Genomic DNA, 20,876 nt, shown 5'->3' with positions numbered 1-20,876 from the left:
ATTTACACCACTTGCTGTAGGTGTCAAAGCTAATACAGCTCTGGAGGTAAGGGCCTCTGGAGGCAGCTTCAGCAGACTGCATTTGGGTGCTCCCGCATGGCTCTGGCCATTTCTACTGCTGCTCCCCATTGCAGATGGAGGGAGTGGGGGGAGCCAGCATCCCCAGGCCTCACAAGTAGTTCTCTAAAATGACTGGTATAATGGTCTGGAGGTCACTTTCGCAGACTTAACCCTCAGTGGCCTTGTAGACTTACTCCATAGTCAGCGCTGGGGTGAGAACAGTAAAAAAATGAGCTAGACATCCTCATGGAGGAAAACAAAAAATTACTAGTCACTAATGCCAAACATACCTCTTCAAATGAGTCATATGGTTTTTCTCCTATCCTGAATTGTACTACTGTTAGTTTTCTGAGAAATTTTTTGGATCATGCCAGGATATTTCTGCTTCTGAGTCTTTTGCTGCAACATCTGGACCCAGGCGAGCTCCTGGTTCTGTGAATGTTTAACCCTTGCTTCTGTTTCCAATTCTGCCTCAACATTAAATTTGGTTTTGAAATATTTTTTACTTCAAGGAATGTCTTCCCAGTATGCCAAGCTGTCAGGAGTTTACATCAGCAAGTATTTACCACTCCAGCGAATTTACTCAGTGGAGGAGAATCACCGTCCTTTTACCACAGAAGACTTGGTGAGCATTTCTTTCTTGGTTTTTCTTTTTTTTTGATGCAGATAGTTCATCTACTTTGATATTGCTATGACAGAGATCAAGTCCTCTGTAGATGATACTCAAGCCAGTGGGTGGGGGGTACCAGGGTACCGGGGCTGACCCAGTTGCAAGTATTTAACATAAAATGCCTTCCTTACATAATTAGAGAATGAAATGTTGGTGAAGTCACCAGAAACTATTGTTTAGGATTGTTTTTAATATATAATGTGACTCTTCTAATAAAGTTCAGACCTTTTCAAAAATAGTGGTGCTTGTCTGTAAATGGCCCACTGGAGGAAGGCTTTATTTGGATTGTTAATTTTTATTTTGCACATTCCTTATTGTTTACATCTTCAGACCAAAGCCTAGTATAAACAGTAACTAATGATTCATTTCTGGGAATTTTTTACCTCTTGTTTCTTTTTATAGCATGTCTTCAAAAATAACATTCTCTTCTGCACAAAACAGCAACAAAAATTATCAGAAAGCCCTACCCTATTCATCTTATTGTAATCAAACTTGTTTTGCCTGCCCTAACATTTTTATTTATTTAACTAGATTATTTCTTCCATTATTTATTTTAAAAGCTTTATTATGACATACAAATAAAAAGTTGTCACAAATCTCAATAATCTTAAGGGCTTCCTTCATTTGAGAATTAAATTATTCCAATTAGAGTTACACCTTGCTTATGTTTGACCTGAATCCACTACAGCAATTGCAATGACAGCTTGCTCAGATTAAGTTACCATTGTATTTCCCTGTCCATCATTTTTCTGCATTCTCCATGGCCTCAACACAACCTATTTCTATCAACCACCCCACAATATACTGGCCATTTTTACTGTACAGACAATATTCAGAATTTCATATTCCCAGCCAAAACATCAGGGGCAAATATTGAATCCTTGAAGTGTATCAGGTCAGATAATTCCAAATGGCACAAGTAAGTCTATGAATAGCTGCCTTGTAGTTAGATTATAATGTACTGAATCTTACATGCCGTTATGTGCCACCAGCTGTAAAAACTGTGGTGTACATAGGCACTTAGGAGTTTAAAAAGTGTCTACAATTTTGCAGGATATACTCCAAAGTAGGCTGTTATTTTTAAATTTATTTATATGATATTTATACTGTACTCAAAGTTATTATTATACACTGTATAGTTGATGTTAATACCAATGTTGTGAGCTTTTTTTTCTTTAGGATCTAATAATTTTCCTCAGCATATGAGGTGACAGAAGCAAATAATTCCATTTTAATTTAGGAGACAGTGGGGAGAAATTATGATGAAATAATAGCAGGGTTCCTATTTTATGCTGTGCACAAATCATAAATATTTTACCCTCTCTCTTGTACCTGAAGGGATTCCCGTCTGTTAGCAGAGTTTTGTTTGTAATTAAGGTACAAATTACCACTGAACATTACTTTGCTCTTCATAAAACACTTTTTCAGTACAACTGTGCTGTGCTGCAGAGCAATCAAGGTGAAGGGGAAGGATGGCTGCATGTTCCCCACCAGAAGCAATCCAACACACCAGATGCATCTCATCCGCTTTCCCTCTTTGTTCCTTCCTTTCCACCGGCAAGGAGCAGACCGAGGGCTCAGTCGCTCCTTTGGGTTGAGATTGGGAGGGGATTTTTTTTCGCATTTTTAAAGCACAGATGCTAACAGAGGGCAAGATTCTGCCTTTACAACCCTGGGGGTTCCTGGTGAACATGTGATGTGCAGAGCTCCCCCGCCAGCCCGGCCACACAGAGGGCATCATCCCGGGGGCCTGGTAGCAAATATGGTCCGTAGGGCTCTTCCTCGGGGCGCCGGCCCTCCCTGTCCTCTCCCTTCCCCACCCACACTCCGCTGCAACAACCACCCATGGGTGAAAACTTAGTAACGGCCAGGAAAACCAGTGCAGAGGGCGAGAGGCGGCTCTTCTGCCTTCCCAAAACCAGGGGAAGGGGGCTCTGGGGCCCGTCCTTCTGGCTCAGCCCCATAAGATGAGGCCTGCCAAATACGCAGCCCGCCTTGTGCTTACTGCTCAGGGAAACAAACCACCTCAGGACTCGGGACCGGGGCCTGAGGTCTTGTCAGCCTTGCTCTGGCCCTCGGTAGCCTCAACGTGCCCTCACACCCCTGCACGGCCCCGCTAGGATTGCCAGAGCTTTCATGCCTGCGTGCACAGCTCCTTGCTGAGGGTTTGCACCGTGGGTGCATAGGTAGCGTCAGGCTGTGTTACTGTGCTCATGCAGCCGGAAAATTGTTCATAACAGCACCTATTTCTCTTGTAAAACTTTCTAGGCGTGCTGGTATTTCTGCACATCTGTAGATGTTCCGCATCTGGCAAGCATGAGTGTAAAAGGTCCCTGTGTTATCCGAGATTTGGGGTGTTAGGAAATCTGCTGCAAGAGTGAGACTTGTATTGGAGAAATGAAATGTATGCACCTGCTTGCTGAAATTGTATTGTACTTGGACTGAACATTTCTAACACTGATGAAAATTAATTTCAGTTTTATGGGAGGCATTTACATATGAACAGGACTTAATGAGATACAAGCAGCTGTCAGTTGCTGACTTCATAAACAAATCAACACCTAATGACTGAATGAGAGTTTCAGCATAATTGGGTAAATGTAATTATGGTAACTCAGAAGGTAGCAAATATAATTTTATCAGCTACAAATTTGCATTAGATCGTTAGGTTTTTTAATATCAGGAGAGAAGGCAATGATTTTATTTTAAATCACATATCTGAAAAATTTTATAACAGAAAGAACATCATTTCACTCGCAATACGTCTGGGACTCACCATGATTTCCTTGCGCTTATGTAAAATGTCACGCAACAACAGTGACTTTTATTTGACATCAACCTGACTTAGATATAATGTCACCAGAAAGCCAGATTGCTTTGCAGTAACATCAAAAAAACTGGGAAGAAATACGAGAAACTGGGGAGGTTTATTTTGCTTCTAATAAAACGCTTTCATAACTCCTCGATACTGGACTTCCCATTTGAATAGGTGTCCAAATGGTGACTGTCCAGAAAGCCAGTATTTTATCACTGAGAATGCAGCTGACACTCAGCTCCTTATTCTCTTTTCTTAATTAACGTGGGTTTTTTTAAATTCTTGATTACCATTTTTAACAGCGTAATCCTCTTAAGCTGTTGTTACCTTAAGGTGCAGAGCAGCCTCAGAAAGCTTTCAAAAACAGTGAGCAGGACTGGCTTTTCAGCAGTGTTGCTTTTGCAATTGCAAATGCAGCCTAACACGCGTTTCCCCTCACCCGGAGAGGAATCTGAATCGGTGAGAGCCTTTGCTGCCTGCAGCCATGTGGCGGTGGCCCCACGTTCCGCTTGCCTCCCATGACCTCCCCGCTGGGTGGGAAGGCGAGGGCAGCCCCTCGCCCTGCTGCAGCTCAGGGGCCGCGGGATTCCCGCAGCGGCAAAGCTGTCCCCGGGGGAGAGATCTCTTTGTCTGCAGCTAAAAATAACTCTGCCCGCTAGGATGTGGCTCCCTGGGGACCGTCCCCAGCCGTCCGGCTGATGCACACACCTCTGTTTTAGCCACATGTTCATCTTCAGGCAGCAGCACGACTCCTTCCTTCCTCCCCTCCCCTTAAATGAGGGAAACAAGTCTCCTGCCATCACTGCATTCATCTGGGGGAGCTTCTGAGTAACAAGCGGAGCTGAGCTCACCCTTAGCTTGATGTGCAGCCAACATCTGAGACTCGAGGAGGAAGATGGAGCCGCCCCAGCAGCATGTGGCTCTGTGCTCTGCGCCTTGTAGGGTGGCAGTCCTCTACGGCCAGGCAGCTCCCTGCAGCAGGAGGGGGATGATAAGCTTGACCAGGGAAACATTTTGCTCAGGTGAAACCCACGCAAGGCCCAGCAAGGGCTGTCAGCCCTGGTGTCAGCTCTGTGCCTTGCAGTGTGGGGCCAGCCCTGGGAACAGTCCCACAGCGGTGCTGCACGGGCATCTTCTCAGTAGGGTTTCAGGTGCGATGCTCCCCTGGGCACAGAGCTGTACCTTGTTATTACCTGTGGGTGGGCTCTCCCCACTGTTTGTGTAGGGTGCCCCAAAACCAGCCATGATGCACCCACACAGCCACCCTGCAAGGACGTTTGCACCCGGCAGCGGCTGGCAAGTAGCTGGGGAAATGCCATCGGTGCCAAGCAGCACCGAGAATTGTGCTCGGGGGGCACCACCACTTGTTGGGCACCAAAGGACTTCCATGGGATGTCTAAATTGCCCCCATATCACTGCAGAACCCCCCCCAATTTACTGTAAATACCCCTGGGGCTGCAGAGTCGCACACCTCACCTCTACCCACACACCTTCCCTAACGAAAACTGGAGGAGCCCAGCTGCGATGCTCTCCCTCCTGTCACCTGGACAAACATGACACAATTTTATTGTGCTGGGAGGCCATGGGGGGGGCGGTTGCCTGCTATAAAACCTTTCTTTGGTTTCACTATTGTTACTTTCCTCAGTGCACATGAAATTTAACACTAGTCATTACCATTTTTCTGAAGCACACAGTCTCTGTCAGGGTTCTCTGCGGTGCCATTGATGCTTTGTAGCGAACGTAAACACCACCACTGAGGTGATGTGCTGGCTTCAGAGCACTCAGAAAATAAACAATAAATAATTGTGGTGAATACTGACTGTCCATTGTGCCTATGCAAGTTTAGGAAGTTCTTCGTGTACACTTTTAATGGATAATTCATAGCTCTTGTAATGTAACCCATCAATACATTATATCCTAAGGGAGTATTTAATCGGCAGATTTGCCCCCACAGATTAGCTCTGCATGCTGTAAAAATGCTTACAGTATTTTCAATATCAAGCAGATACTTAAAACAGACAACAAGGGTCATTTCAATTAAAAATCAAGCCCTTAGGCAGTTTCACTTGGTTTTTAAAGAAATTAGAAATTGCTATTCTAAAAATTTCTCCAAGCATGTACTAAAATAATCTTTGTACGCTTGCAGTATGCAACTGGATGGTTAACTGCTCTGCTGTACTGTCCATTTTAGCTGCACAGGCCACCTCTATACATTTTTCCACTTCCATACATGCCAGCAGGTGGCTCAGCCACCTTTACAATATGCATTTTAACAGGTCATTCTACATAATTTTTTTTTCGGCGGGGGGTGGGGGTGGGGGTGTCCTTAAAGTAACAGCATTATATCACATGCCATCATACCATAGCCATATGGCTCAGAAACAAGCTAGGAAAGAAGCTCCTACTTCTTATAGCAACCACCTGCTTCTCGTCCTCAGCCCATCCAGTCGGCTCTTGGCCAGGCACAGGTCTGTCCCAGTTTAACACCTGATTTTTAATTCTCTGCAGTCAGCTTTGCTTTCCCTGTCCATCCCCTCCACAGCTCTGCGACCCAGTCTCAGCACCCACGTTGCCCCCACCACCCCTTTATTCCCAGACCTGTCATGCAGCTGGCACAGCCCCTTTTGCTCCAGCACAATGAATGATTTCCCGTCTTTGTTTTACTTCATGTGCAATATTTTTTTCTTAATCTCATTCTGGCATGAGAATGGAGTGGAGGGTCCCTGCGCCCACCAGCTGGGAGCTGCCGCTAGTCAATACCTGTAACCTGTTGGATGTGCACAGGTTGGCAGGGCAGCTTGGAAAGGCTCGATGGCAACAAAAATTACTCTTCTCATGATTCAGTTTCTTCTCCGGCTTTGTTTTTTGAGGGTGGTGGATGTCAGGCTGGGTTTAGCTAGCAGGAATCACTCAGCATGGAAAATGTCACTATCACATTGGACAATCTGCTAGACGGCCAACATCAAGCACTTTTTTAATAGATAATGTTACCTGACTCCACTATAATAAAGAAAAATAAAGCTGTTGAAGAGAAACTATTTAACTAGAGAGGAGAAACTACAGCAAGGTTTTCTGCTTGAAGAATATTACAAATATCCAGAGCTTAGTCATATATAGGCAAGTAATCTAATCCAATGATTCCCTACCACAAACCTTGGGTGGTATGGATTTAGGCTGAATAGTTGGCCAAGAGCAAGCTATTTGCAATGTGGAAAAAAATGGGTGCTATGAAACAGGATCTTTGTTAAAAACTGGTGATTGTAATGTCACCAGTGATATGTAAGCAAAATCTAGTTTAGAATCGTCCCGACAAAAAGAAATTTCTGTATCCAATAAAAACCAGTCAACTATTGTTGAATGGAAATAGCCAGTTTTTAAAGGGGAGAAATGCTCAAGAACTTTAATTTCATAAAATTGTAATAAATATCAGAAGAAAGCTTTTTACACAACTTATAGCCTGTTAACTGTGACAAAAATATAAAAATCAAAGTCATGCCCTAGATCCATCTTTCTAGTTTTGCATCCTGTCACCCTCACAGAACTGCATGCAATAAAAATCTGATAATATTCATTGATAGGTTTATCTTAAAATAATACACAAAGTCGCTGTAACACCTCTGCAGCCTTCCTCAGAGATGCCATTAATGACTGGAAAGTCCATTATAAAGTCCTGTGCAGCAAGCAGCATCATCTAGAAAGTTCATTTACAAAATTCTGTCTTTGGTTGTGCCAGTCTTTTCAGGCTGGGCTGCGATTATGATATTAACTTACTTTATTTTTTATAGTTGCATTTTATCTTTTTTCCAACAGTTCTGGAAAGAATCGCAAATTAAAGCATTGTTATTGGTTTTAAGGTCCAGCGCCACACGTTTCCGCTGGAGTCAGTGCTACTACACAGCCCAAGACGAATGGGCCTTAGACAACATCTACATCGGACAGCAGTGTCCCAACATGTGCAGTGGACACGGCTGGTGCGACCACGGCGTTTGCAGGTATAAAGCATTTGCCAGTTCTTCTTAAAAATGGTCTCCTGATACTTCAGGTATCCTATTATTTTGCATACTTTTTTTTTTTTTTTGCTTATTTTTAGATTAAACATTAAAAAATAAAAGCATTATGGGGGAGTTAGACCATTCAAGCACCATTAACAGCCGGTTGCTCCACACCTCTGTGTCGGAGAATCCATACCCTTAGCAGATCCAGGCATTGGAAGAGCTTTCAGGGGCACAGGGCTGCCCTGCTGCAGATGTCCTGGTGGCCCCTCTGGGCCTTTGCACAAGGACCCCAGGGACCAACTCAGTGCTGGAGCTGTTTCGCTGGGTCAGAAGGACGCCAGGGACCAGCTCAGCACTGCCTGGTAGCCACTGTCAGATTGGGTGCAATACCAAGGGCACAGACTACTGTCTGCCAGCTTCAAACTTTCTGGTTTTTTTTAGAAATAGGGTTTTTTTAGAAATAAGATGATATAGCTTTTTTCCATTATCAAGTTATTCTAGTTTGTTTCCAGGAACCAAAATTCCAATCCCAGAATGAATTGTTATTTCACATCTAATTTTAAAAGGTCAGTGCATCGCCTTAAGTAATTGTCAGTGTCAAATAAAGTCTTTAAAAGCTTGTTACATTTATATTTCCTTCCAGGTGTGACTCGGGGTTTCGGGGTACTGAATGTCAGCCTGAAAATCCCCTTCCTTCGACTGTCATGTCTGATTTTGAGAACCCAGACAGCTTGAAGACAGAGTGGCAGGAAATTATTGGGGGAGAGATTGTCAAGCCCGAAGAAGGCTGTGGGGTCATCTCATCTGGCTCCTCGCTCTACTTCAACAAGGTACTAACGAGGGATGGGAGACTGAGAAAGGCACATAATGTGGGTTTGAATGGAGCATTATGTGGTTATATGTGGCAAAGAAAAGGAAGGTGGCAGAAAGCAGCATGCAATATGAGAAGTGCATTAAACAGCGCAGCTGTGCTCCGCAGGTAAAGAACAAAGCAATCAAAAGAGATAGGGAGGGACACGTGCACTGTGTATTCAAGAAATACCAGCTGTAATGGAAGGAAGTAAATCACCAATGTGCTGGGAAGCGTGTACATTCATACTGTCTTAATTGTGCATTTTCTGTTTCGAGACTCGGTTCTTTCTCAGCAATCCCCAGCTCTCATTTGTTTGTTCTGTACTGTCGGGGCGAGGGATGGAGAAAGGCTTTCCAGGGGACAAGCAGCTTAATTTGAGGTCATGGGACCAAAACTTGTGAAAAAACAACCCCTCCAGAATTCTAGAAAGTGGTTAGCCTGTAGGAGGATACTCTTTTGTATAACTTGGATGCTCTGCAGACAAAAATAATAGAACAAAAAAGAGATATAGGGAATTCTGCTAATTAATAGCAATTATAACTAAAATAAAAAGAGATCTTTATGACCAGGTGTAAGATTATGGGTTGTAATCACAGATCTATTTTTTTTATTGTTTCTCCTCGGGTCTAGTACTGGGTTTTGTTTTGGTCTTAATTGAAAGGAAGGGTATAAATGCAGCTATCTGCTTTTCTTTTAAAGGTTTGATCAAACTGCCACCGCTGTCATGAGAGCCAGATTAGTCCCAGAAGAATAACCTAATATACAACGCTGTGTAATTGTGTGTTGTTTACCTCATTACAAAAATCTAACCCATCAAATAATTTTCAGAACTCCTACATAGTCTCACATCCAGCTCCCCTGGAAATGCAGCTCTGCGCTGAAAATTTCATAATAGACCAATCAGTATAACTAGCTAATTGTGATAATTGGATTTTTTTGTATAATTGTCTTCTCTGTTAGATGTTTTTCCTTCTGGCTCAGTTCCTTATGCCAAGTTTCTCAAAGTAGTTTGCTAAATTAGAATTAACCTGCTATGATCTTTCTTCTGATTTCTGCTAAGGAGGAGTGAAAAACTCATTTAGAAATTCTTGGCTTCTTTCTATTGATCTCTAAGGGTTAGGTTATCATTCATTTCTTGAGTAGTAGCAGTCTGCGTGCCATCAACAGAAGGTGGTTTATTTAATTTCTGTTTAGATCTTTTTCACAGCATCTAGTGGCCATGCTGGTAGAAAGTAAAAAAATATTTTTATAGTTGCCCAACAGTTCTGTATTGTTTTGGGAGCTCATATTCACAGGCTCAATTCCTTTGCATTTGCTCAAAGAGCCACTTTTTATTTGAATGTCTAATGTTTACTGCCATAATCAATTACTGCTACCAGAATTAATGCCGACCCTCTATCTTTTAGTTTACAACTCATTTTAATCAATTGTAGGTGTGTTTGCAACACAGAGCTCTTTCAATTAGCCCCTGCAATTCCTCTGAGGTTTTATGTCACTTGTGCCCTTTCTCAATTAACCTGGTTCTGTAGTTAACCCTTTGGCAGGCAGAGCTGCTGTGGGGTGTAGATATGGAAAACATACCTGGAATAGTTTTACAGCCAGAGCTTGATCCACTGCAGGTGAGTGTGGTGGGTATCCTCAGTCAGCCGGGACACAGCTGCCCATGGGACAGCAAGGCTGTTTACATCTTTATTATCCATTACGAGTTTGATTTAATGATGATAATTTCAAATTCCCGTGGGTCTCCAAAAGAAGCTGTGAAAACAAACTACCAAGAGATGATCAGTGTCACCTTGGCCAGTATTAGCCATGTGGGGCTGCACCAGGAAGCTCGGGGCTGCACCCAAGACTGAGCCCATCTCACTCTCATGGCACCATCCAGGAGGGCTTTACTTAGCTGGGGATAAACCAACAAATAAACCAAAACAGCAGGCATAATTCAATATGACTGTATCTTAAGTGAGTTTTTTCAGGGTCAAAGGATTCTTCATAGGTTTTAGTTGTCATTGGTGGTGTAAGCTGAGTTTCAAAAACACAAACATTCAGCTTCCAGAAATTAGTCTAGCAGTGTTATGTGGCCTACAAATGAGCTATGGACCCAGGCTGTAATGCCAGCAAAGCAGAATGTTCTGAGAAGGAAAGCAATAGACATTTATCTGTGCTGAGTTTACCCTGAACTGGATAGGAAGAGAAAAGAGGTGATGAGTGGAATGGGATTTAAATTCATCTATCATCTTATTAAACAACATAGATGATATTTTAAATCTCAGCTCATAAATCTTGGTACTTTTGTCCAGCTAGATCATGCCAATTGCTTGTCTCAAATTTGTGTGGAAATTTGTCAGGAGGATCTTGGATGTACAAGTGAGAGACAGGGAAAAACATAAATTTTACTTAAAACATAAGCATCATTTTATAACTTCGCTCAAGTTTTCCTTTTTGATACCTTTTTTGCTTGGAGATGGTCAAGAACCCATGATTTTTTAGGGAATTAAAAACAGTAGGCATGTTGCCAGTTCTGCTCCATTTTGGGGGACAGTGCCAGGTTGCAGCCACTTTTAATGAACGCAGACGTATGATCCCTGCATCCCCTCTCCAGCTGCACGTATTTGGCTTTGCCTTACCTATAACAGCTTGCGGTGGCACGGCGCTGTGCCAGGGCAGGGCTGTGCCAGGCATGGGGCACGCAGGTCACCTCTGTGGGGACACTGCTCTTGCCCCATGTCCTGCCTCGCCGTGGGCAGCTTCATATCACATATCAGCATCTTGTAGGCTTGCTGATGTGCAAGCCCACAAGCTCAGCCTCAAGCAGCAGGGCACACGGGGAAGAGGGGAACAGGATAATTCCAATTACAATAAAAGGCTCTTAAAGCTTTTTTTAGCTGAATATGCTGTGTCTTCCTTTGCCAACATGCACAGAGTGACCACATTACATTGTCGATGTCCAAGAGCTGTTTCCTGCTAGAACTCAAAAACATCTTTGGAAAAGCTCTTCACTAAATTTTATAAGACTATTTTTTCTCTCAGCTATGGTCAGGCAAACCTGAAACCAAAGCCACAGGTTTTAGTTGAGAGACTCCTGATTTACAACACTTACTAGGAAAAGAGCATAGTTTTGTGTGGGAACAAATCCTACTCAGGTGAGGCATGAAGAGAAAATGGCCCCCCTTGTTCTTGTGTAGGAGATGGGCTTCAAGCAACAGGTATTATAGGGGCTATAATTTCAGATGATCGGGCAACCCTACAGAGTGCAAGATTTGACTGGGGAAATGAGATGTCAGAAATGTCTTTTTACTGCTTTATGCTTTATCATTAAAAAGCTGAATACTTAAAAACTTAGCCCCAGCTGGTTCAGGATACCCAGGGTCTCCTTTTTGTCTTCCAAAGGTACTCAGCACCTTGAAGGAATGAGATGAAATAGTTGTGTTGAAACTGTGTTGTGAAGTTGCATTGTGTGTTGAAATGTAGTAATAAAACTGCTTGTGGGATGACACCAGAGTGATGAAGACATAAAGGATGGCCAAGCACAATCATGGTCTGAAAGACAAAAAAATGTCATGTTAACACAAAATTTGATGTCCTCCATGCAATTTTCTGTGCAATATTCATCTGTGCTTGACTTTAAATATGTCTATTCCTAGTGAAGGTGTCATATTTAACATTATTTTTCCCCCTCTGTTCTTTGTATTGTAGGCTGGAAAAAGACAGTTGGTAAGCTGGGATTTGGACACTACTTGGGTGGATTTTGTCCAGTTTTACATCCAGATAGGAGGAGAAACTTCTTCATGCAATAAACCGGACAGCAGAGAAGAAGGTGTGCTGCTGCAGTACAGCAATAACGGCGGTATCAACTGGCAGCTACTAGCAGAAATGTATTTCTCTGACTTCAGCAAACCCAGGTATAATTTTGGTCTAAATTAAATCCATACTGCATCAGCTCTTAAAAAAACCCCTATTTCTCAATTTATGAAAACATGAATAATAATTTCAAGCTATAATGCTTAAAAGCCATCATTATACGGAAGCTTTTCCAGGCTGCCACAGTAAACTCCTGTCACTAGGAAGGAAAAATCTAATGAAAGTGGGCCTTAAAAAAACTGAAGTAAAATATAAAGTTTCCAATCACTCATCTCCTGTGTGAAACGTGACTAAAATGCTAACATGTGCAAAAGATTAGCAAGCAAATACAGAACTTGCCCAGAAAAGGTGTAGAAATCTGCCATTTCCTCTGACTCTGGTTTCAGATCTAATGAACATGTATTAATGTCACATAAAACAAAAATTCCTTTAAAGAAATATTTAAGGAGTAGAAGAAATCATGTTCAGCGTTTCAAATTTGCTGTGAGATAGCTTGTCAGTGAAAATTTTAATTGCATTTGTCTGCGTAGGTATTAACATGATTTCTATTACCTGTAGTTCATGTTTTTCAATATGTAAATAATTTTATCTTCCCATCTTGTCATTTTGCATTGCAATGAACAACATCTTCAGAAGGACTGCTATAACTCAGCAAACTGTCCTTTTCTAAAGGTGATCTAGGCACTTGGAAGTTTAAAACCATTGAACTTTAGCCTCTACTTTGTCAAAATTACAGGATACATCCAACAAAGAAGGTACATACTGAAACCTTCATCACTGGATCATCCAATACATTATTTTTAGACAAAACATTTTCCCCTCTGAGTAACCAAGAGTGATGGTCCTTACTGAATATAGCTATGTATATTTATTTTTCTGCCACTTCAAATGTGGTCCAGATCTTATTTTCCAATTCCTTATTTTCCAACACAAAAATCTAGGAATCCTCTGGAAAAGAAGGTTCCCTCTAGCCCTGAACAATTCCTCCACCTCTCTCTGCCTAGCCAGCAAGTGAAGCAGGGTCCATGGTACAAAATAACATGTGGTATAAAGAAACAGTACAGAAGGGAATATATGGATAAATGCATATATGTAAGGTGTCTGAAATAGGACTGAAAAAGTAACTAATTATTGTACTTTTTAACATAAGTATGATTAGGTTTGAAACTTTAACTTCTATTTAACATCATTTTTGTAAGGTGTTTCCTAAGTTGAACATAAAGCAAACTATCTGAGAAAACCTAAAGTTCTTTTATGAAAATCCATATATAGGAGGGCTGAAATATTTTTATCCACAGCAGAAAATTCTGCTACATAATCTATGGCATTGTAATAGAAGCATGCTTTTGTCTACAAATAGGACCAACCAGCAGAAGAGAATAAGAAATGAATTTTGTCAGCATGTTTCACTGTTACTTGCTGGCACCAGAAGAACGTTAAGACGTGCTGAACATGGATCAGCTGAACAGTTTAATTCAAAGCTGAAGAGTTCAAATCAGTTCCTTATTGTGTTAGGCAATATAGCAATAGAGAGTGAAAAATAGCTGTTATCTTAAAGTGTTTACATTCTCCACAGACAAGAAGGACAAAGAAGGCTTCTTGATATGCAGTGTATAAGTAGGTATCCACATATATAGAGGATTTCTGAGGACTTCGACATGTAAGATAGATACTGGCTTTCCTGCCTTTTTTCCCTGTTCAGTGGTATTTCTCCCATTTCTCTACAAACTGTGTTCCCTAAAGTTCTTCTGAATTTCTGTTCTTCAGGTTTGTGTATCTGGAGCTGCCTGCTGCAGCCAAGACGCCTTGCACAAGGTTTCGCTGGTGGCAGCCCGTGTTTTCAGGGGAAGGGTATGATCAGTGGGCCATCGATGACATCATCATTTTGTCAGAGAAGCAGAAGCACATCATTCCCGTTGTTAATCCCACTTTACCACAGGTAATAAGCAAGAGCAGGCTGTGGGCATACCCACAAAACAGGAACCATTCTCTCTGTTAGTAGACTTTTCTTTGAATATAATTTTCTTCGAAAATATTGGGTGTATTTAAAGAAACAGCTGTAGTGTTTGCAGCTGTGTCTCTCTCTGCGGGAATAACAGGGGTCTTATCACAAAACCATCAGGCTCCTAATCTTTGTGACAGAGGATGTAATTATGTATCTCTTCAAAAAGTCAAGACAGAAATTTTGGAAATTACAATTTTTTGAAAATGACAGAAAGTACAAATTCCAAAATTTGAAAGTTGATCATTCTGGAAATTATTCTGAAGTCACACTGCAAGGTGATAGTACTTGTTGTTGTTTTCCTTTTCATTTCTAACAGAACTTTTATGAAAAGCCAGCATTTGATTACCCTATGAACCAGCTGAGCGTATGGTTAATGTTGGCCAACGAAGGGATGACCAAAAATGAAAGTTTCTGCTCTGCCACCCCCTCTGCCATGCTCTTTGGTAAATCAGATGGAGACCGGTTTGCAGTGACTCGAGATTTAACTCTGAAGCCTGGATATGTCCTGCAGTTCAAGGTATTCCTTAAACATAAATCCCTGCAGAATATCAGTAAAACTGCCCTTAGTCAATACTTGCAAGATGTCACTGGGGCCACCGTTCAAAACAAGGTGATAAATTATACCATTGCATAAAAAGATGTGAAGAGCACAAGTATTAATTCATACAGCATAAAATATCATGCTGCTTTCTAAAAGGATAGCCAAAATCTTGGTGCAGGAGAGCTTTTTTACCCCTCTGGAGAAATTTAAAGTTTGTTCTTCAACGCGTTTCAGAAGTGGATTGAAGTGACTGTTCTTATATTCGAGTCAGTACTAGGAAATGCTACTGCACTGTCAAGGGAAAAAGGATTTAACCCATCTGGGGCTCCGTGACTACAAAAGCTCCAATGTGGTTTGCGTACATTTTTTGTATTTTAAACTATTTAAGGACTTACAAGCTGCTCTGTACTCCAGTGTGGCTTTTTCATATAATTTACTTTTATTCTGTCAATGAATATAGGCTCCAATTAGCATTCTTTTCTTTAAAGGCCTTACAAAAATTTCAGTGGTCTGACAATACATCAGAATATGAGCTCCAAAGAAAGTGTATTTGCTTTGACAAGCTCTTCTTTCTGAACCCTAATCAAAATTTTATTGAGTTTATAATGAAATCCCATTGGTGAATTCTGGAGGTTGGTTGCAATGCAATTTTAATGAGCGCACCACAAATACATGGTCCTTACATAATTGGTGGATACAGACACTGAATAATTTACAAGTGGAATTATTAAAGAGATCAGATGTTTACAGGCAGCTTTTCAAATATAATTCCCACAGTTCTATAAATAGGAAAGTTAGTTAGAAATAATGGGATTTGTAAAATAATCTCATTTCATCTGAAAGTTATGCTAATACAAGAAATGCTATACAAACTGAGGGATTGCAGTACAATTTCTGAGTGAGTATTGCTTGTAGTTTTATGCTTTAAACTGTCTAAACCACAAAAATATTTCAATATATAAATACCATTTAACTTGGAAAAGATGCTATTTGCCTCTTGTCCACTTTCCTCTACCTCAGTGACTAAGTCTCCATTCTGTAGGTTTGATGATCAACAGCATTTCAAAAATTGTTTAGTCTAAAAAAGCAATACTTAAAAATATTTTGTAAATCTTCCATCTCTGAAACACTTGGCAATGTAACATAAATATACAAAACATAAACAACATGTATCAGAGAACAGTGAGTTCTTCTTTATAAAGTCTATTATTTAAGGCCTGAATTTATACTCCTCTCTTTTTTGGAAAGCTTTTAAACTGGCCTGCATGTAAATGCGTTAGAACTATTTGCATGCTTTAATTTTAAACATATGGTTAAATGCTTTCCTGAGTTTGTGAAATTTCCATTTTAAATAGCTGCCTGGAATAATTTTGCATTGATAAACTCAAAGACAGTAATTTGTCAAAATTATTTCATTTTACATGAATGATTTTGTTTTACATTTTACATTCTACAGCTCAAGTAGAATTTCTGCAACAAAATAATGAAAACTAATATTTTTCTGATAGCTTGAAAATTAAACTGAAAACTTCAAATCAGCCATTGATTTTTGCCTTGGTTACATTCTCATTTCAGATTTTAGTATTCATTTTTCCACTTCATCCAATTTTGCTGTATTCTGGGGGCCCAAACTGCAGCGCCAACTCCCAGACATCATTCCTGCGAGGTCAATGACTAGGCTGTGGTCAGGGCTGGCAGCCCAGGGCAGGGGGGACCTGGGAGTCAGGCTGATCCTCCGGGCACATTGGAGTGGACTGCAGGTGGGATGGGTTTCAGGGGATACAGCTCTTCTCGCTCCTTCCAGGCGTGAAGGTGCCTGCGCACAGTTTGCTCTTTGCGGCCTGCTATGCACCAGGACCTTTGAAAAGTTCTTCGCACATTTCGATGTGCTGCACCCAACAATCTCAATAAAGGGATAGTAGGAATTTTTACTGAGAAATGTCATATACATGTAGGAAACAGACTCCAAGCATTAGTCACTGTTTGCCAGCAGGGTTCAAAGCAGGAGTTCAGAGCGCTAAGCCTCCCAAACCGAAAAGTCAAAAGTGATTTGCAGCCAATAAATACAGCGCTCGTATCTGTTGCTCTGCTTTTTTGCAGCTGAACATTGGTTGCACTAACCAGTACAGCAGCTCTGCTCCTGTTCTGCTTCAGTACTCGCACGACGCTGGGCTCTTCTGGTCGCTCGTGAAGGAGGGCTGCTACCCTGCATCTCCAGGCATGAAAGGATGCGAGGGAAGCTCCCGGGAGCTGAGCGAGCCGACTGTGTATCACACGGGAGACTTTGAGGACTGGACAAGAATTACTATTGTTATCCCCAGGTCGCTTGCAGCCAGGTACTGTACATAAACCAGTGATGCCAGTGGTACCCGTGAATTAGCTGTCTCTTCTCTGATGCTACATTAGGAATAAGTTGCAAGCTGTGAATAAAAGTGATGTTAAAAATCGGCAGATGTGGGAAAAATATACTGTGCTCTCCAAAACAGGGAGAAGCTTTCCATTTTAAAGGTGTCAGAATGGTCTATAAAATTAAATTACAAAGCAACAAAGAACCCAAAACATTTTAATTTTACATCAATCTCTTCATGATGGTGCTGTCTGTCTTTACGCATATCAGCTAGGTCAGAGGCACCAGCAAGAGAGTCGTAAGTCACTTGAATCAAATAAGCCATTTGAACAGGATTAATTTAACAGTTACCACTAGGCAAAGAAACCCTAGAAGGGTATTTGAGCTGCTGTGTAATGTGCTGTGTCATTGAAGACGGCCGGGACAGCTGAAGTCAAAGGAAGGAGGAATGGAGGTGTGCTCCTCTGCGAGTGCGACCTCAGCACCAGCTTAATACAGGTGAGAAAACATCAGATGATGGAAGACGCAAATAAGCCTTGAAATCAGGAGCCTTTTCTCTATCTTGCTTGGATTTGGCTGAAGTTTCTCGTTCCCCTTGCTCGCTGTCTTACACCATCAGTAAACCACCCTGGTCTGATTTGCTGCCTGCACCAAACGCTGCCAGCGCAGCCGGCAGCCGGCCCCCCCGAGCCCCCGGCCGTGGCCCCGCTGCCTCCTGCCTCTCTCCTCCCAGGCAGCCACTGTAGTGCTGCCCCCAAGTTTCGGCTCCGTCCTCCTGCCGCGGGCTCCTCATCCTCAAGCCCCGGCACAGAATTTCAGTATGTGGCATACTGTGTAGCAGGGGAGCCGGTGCCTTTGCCGCAAGGAGCTGAAATAGCAGCGTGTACCGTAACAAGTTTGTCTTTTCTTCGGTAATTAGCCAATAAAAGCAGGTGCCAAATTGCACAGATCTGACACCAGCTGATTTGATTTACCCAAAACAAGCAGTGCAGAATCAATAGCAGCAATCTGTTTGGCACTATGTTCAGTAATGTGATTGGGAATAAGAAGCTCATGCTAATACATTAAAAATCTAAGTATTGTGAATATGATGAGAATCTTGGCATTGTGAGTCACTTTGGAAATCATGGTTCATGGGCTATCCAGAGAGCATCCCGTTTCATCCGTTGGTACAAAGCACTATCACGATGATCACGTATTTACCAAATCCCAGGGCACAGCAGAAAAAAAGCAATAGGTTTGTTACAAGGAGGATCTTAGTTAATCCATTGGATTTGCCATGAGATTTTAAATTCATTCCCCCCCCTGGACCTCCTATAAAATGATTCGGCTGAAAGTTAAAAACTGAAAATTAAAAACCAAAATATTTTTTCTTCAACAGATTTCCTATGCTGTGGGTCAGCTGGAGTAACTTAGTGTACGCTCACCGAAGCCCCCAGAGCAGTTTAAATTCTACAAGCTAAGGATTAGATCACTGATTTCCAGGAATTTCAGTTACCATCCAAGAATAAAAACTTTGTATTTCTCTCCACATGTCCTGTAGGACACGTTATTTGCCATTCTTTTTATAAAGTGGATTATTTTTCTTGTATCCAAATTACTTGAAGGTTTTTTACTTAAAATTATACGATCCTGTAATAAACTCTGCATCGCTGCCATTATAAAAGTACCATAAGAAATGGAGTTCTAGGATTTTAAAATGTAATTAGCAGTTCTGGTTGAACTGAGTAGTGAAAGGCATCTTCAGATCATCGTCTAATCATTCACTCTTGTTGATAAAACCATGTATCTCTTCTTTGCATCACACTGGTAGATATGGGCCAGAGAAGTCAAAATACATTAAAAAAAAAAAAAGCCCTGGAAAATATTTCCGTAAATGAAGTTGAATAAACTGTAGGATGTCAGAAATATTTTCTAGGCATCCATTTGCATCTTAATTGCAAACAGCTAATTTAGGAAAAGCTCCTTTTAATCTTAAACAAAGAGCACATAAAGTATGCAGTAGGCATTGAAGCTGGAAAGGGTAATATTGTGCCTTTCGTCGTTTTTTCTCTACAGTAAGACTCGATTCCGCTGGATCCAGGAGAGCAGCTCCCACAAAAGCGTGCCTCCTTTCGGCTTAGATGGTGTTTACATTTCTGAGCCTTGCCCCAACTACTGCAATGGTCATGGGGACTGCGTCTCGGGCGTCTGCTTCTGTGACCTGGGCTACACAGGTAAGACAACCTTTTTTAGGTGGGATTAGGTAAGCATTGGCTGAGTTAAAGCTGTAAATCTAGCATCTTGTTTTTCCTCTCCGATATTCCGGAAAAATATATGATGACATAAATTTCACGGGCTGCCAGCAAGAATCCTTTCATTTTGTTAAATAAAATTCAGCACAGGCAAAATAGAGCAGCGGAAGGCAGCTGACACTGGTGATGTTTCTGGCAACCACAATCTTTGAACATCACCATCTGTATGAATGGGGAAGGGACTAGTGATAGAAGAGAAAACAAAATAAAATATTGTAAACTAAAAAGTCTGCTTAAAAGCCTTTGGATCATCTTCAAAAGAATTGCTGCTGTTTTTGAGTCCCCTGGCCATCAGATGGCATGGGACCAGGAGGGAACATATGTTCTGACAGGTCCTTCTGTGGAAAATTCTGCTCACTTGTGGTTTCAGGGGCTTTTATGCTGAAACACACACAAAAAAAAACCCCAAACCCAATGAAAAAAAAACAGTAATTGACACAACCAGTTGCATGCTGCACTCTTTTCAACCCTCTATACCAACAAAAAAATAAGCTAACATCTTTTGCTCAATTTGTTTAAAATGAAATAAAAGGATAATATTTTCCTGTTTACATAAAATGCCTTATCAACATAAAGTGTGGCTGGTTTTCACCTAGTGAAATAAGCCATCTCAGAGTTTAGAGGAAGAGGCTTATTCTGCCTACGAAAATTTATAAAGAGGGTTTGAAAAGGTACAATCCTGTTGTCAGGGCATTTTCTTAGAAAAGCCTGGTACTTTCTCATATGTGAATGCAACAGAACCATCTGCCAATGTACTGTATCTGACCTTTACTCTGTTCAGCACAGTTTCACCAAAGCATCTCCCATATTTTTTTTTTTTTTTCTTGAAGCATCACATGGAACCTGTGTGTCTAATGTGCCTAATCACAGTGAGATGTTCGACAGGTTTGAGAGGAAGCTAAGCCCTCTCTGGTACAAGATAACAGGAGGTCAGGTTGGGACAGGCTGTGGCGTCCTCAGCGACGGAAAATCTCTGTACTTCAATGGACCTGGCAAAAGGGAGGCAAGGACTGTTCCCCTGGACACCACAAATATCAGGTCAATCCTCAGTGCTGCTTCTCACAATTGTCTGTGTATTCATGTTGTCTCCTCTCCGCTATTACAAGTGTAGATGTGAGAAGGTGTGAAATGTTTTTCTGGTAACCGCAACTTGTATAAGAAATCTTAAAGCCAGAGAAATTACTTTTTTGTTTACTCTGGCGTACTACCTCCTTTTCTTGAGAGGGAAAACTTATGTTAGAAATTGAATGGAATAGCAGCATAGAAAATATTACCTGTTTATCCTTCTGAGAAGATGATTTGCATTGTATTCTAGATGGACAGGCAGAAGATGTGTCTTGAGACTGCATAAAACCTAAGATTCTGCCCATAGCTGGACAGAAAAACTCCTTTTCCCTCGACTGTGCTGAATTGCAGGCATGCCGATGGCGTAGCAATG

The 20,876-nt window shown here is 41.5% G+C and overlaps 1 protein-coding gene across 1 annotated transcript in view; it reads left to right on the top strand.

Annotated features, from left to right (window-relative positions):
- The window catches only part of LOC104073131 (reelin-like), a gene marked incomplete at its 3' end in the record, with an annotated part of 122,402 nt that overhangs the window by 88,669 nt on the left and 12,857 nt on the right, over positions 1-20,876 (top strand). The window contains exons 20-28 of the mRNA XM_009572812.1: positions 573-685; positions 7,400-7,537; positions 8,184-8,370; positions 12,087-12,292; positions 14,019-14,190; positions 14,573-14,773; positions 16,898-17,133; positions 19,203-19,360; positions 20,269-20,476. Coding sequence (XP_009571107.1) covers positions 573-685; positions 7,400-7,537; positions 8,184-8,370; positions 12,087-12,292; positions 14,019-14,190; positions 14,573-14,773; positions 16,898-17,133; positions 19,203-19,360; positions 20,269-20,476 — 1,619 coding nt within the window. The remainder of the gene's footprint in view (positions 1-572; positions 686-7,399; positions 7,538-8,183; positions 8,371-12,086; positions 12,293-14,018; positions 14,191-14,572; positions 14,774-16,897; positions 17,134-19,202; positions 19,361-20,268; positions 20,477-20,876) is intronic.

The sequence above is a fragment of the Fulmarus glacialis genome, unplaced genomic scaffold (assembly GCF_000690835.1).
Source record: "Fulmarus glacialis isolate BGI_N327 unplaced genomic scaffold, ASM69083v1 scaffold70, whole genome shotgun sequence".
Taxonomy (NCBI): Eukaryota; Metazoa; Chordata; class Aves; order Procellariiformes; family Procellariidae; genus Fulmarus; species Fulmarus glacialis.
This window is presented reverse-complemented; position numbering and strand designations above follow the sequence as displayed.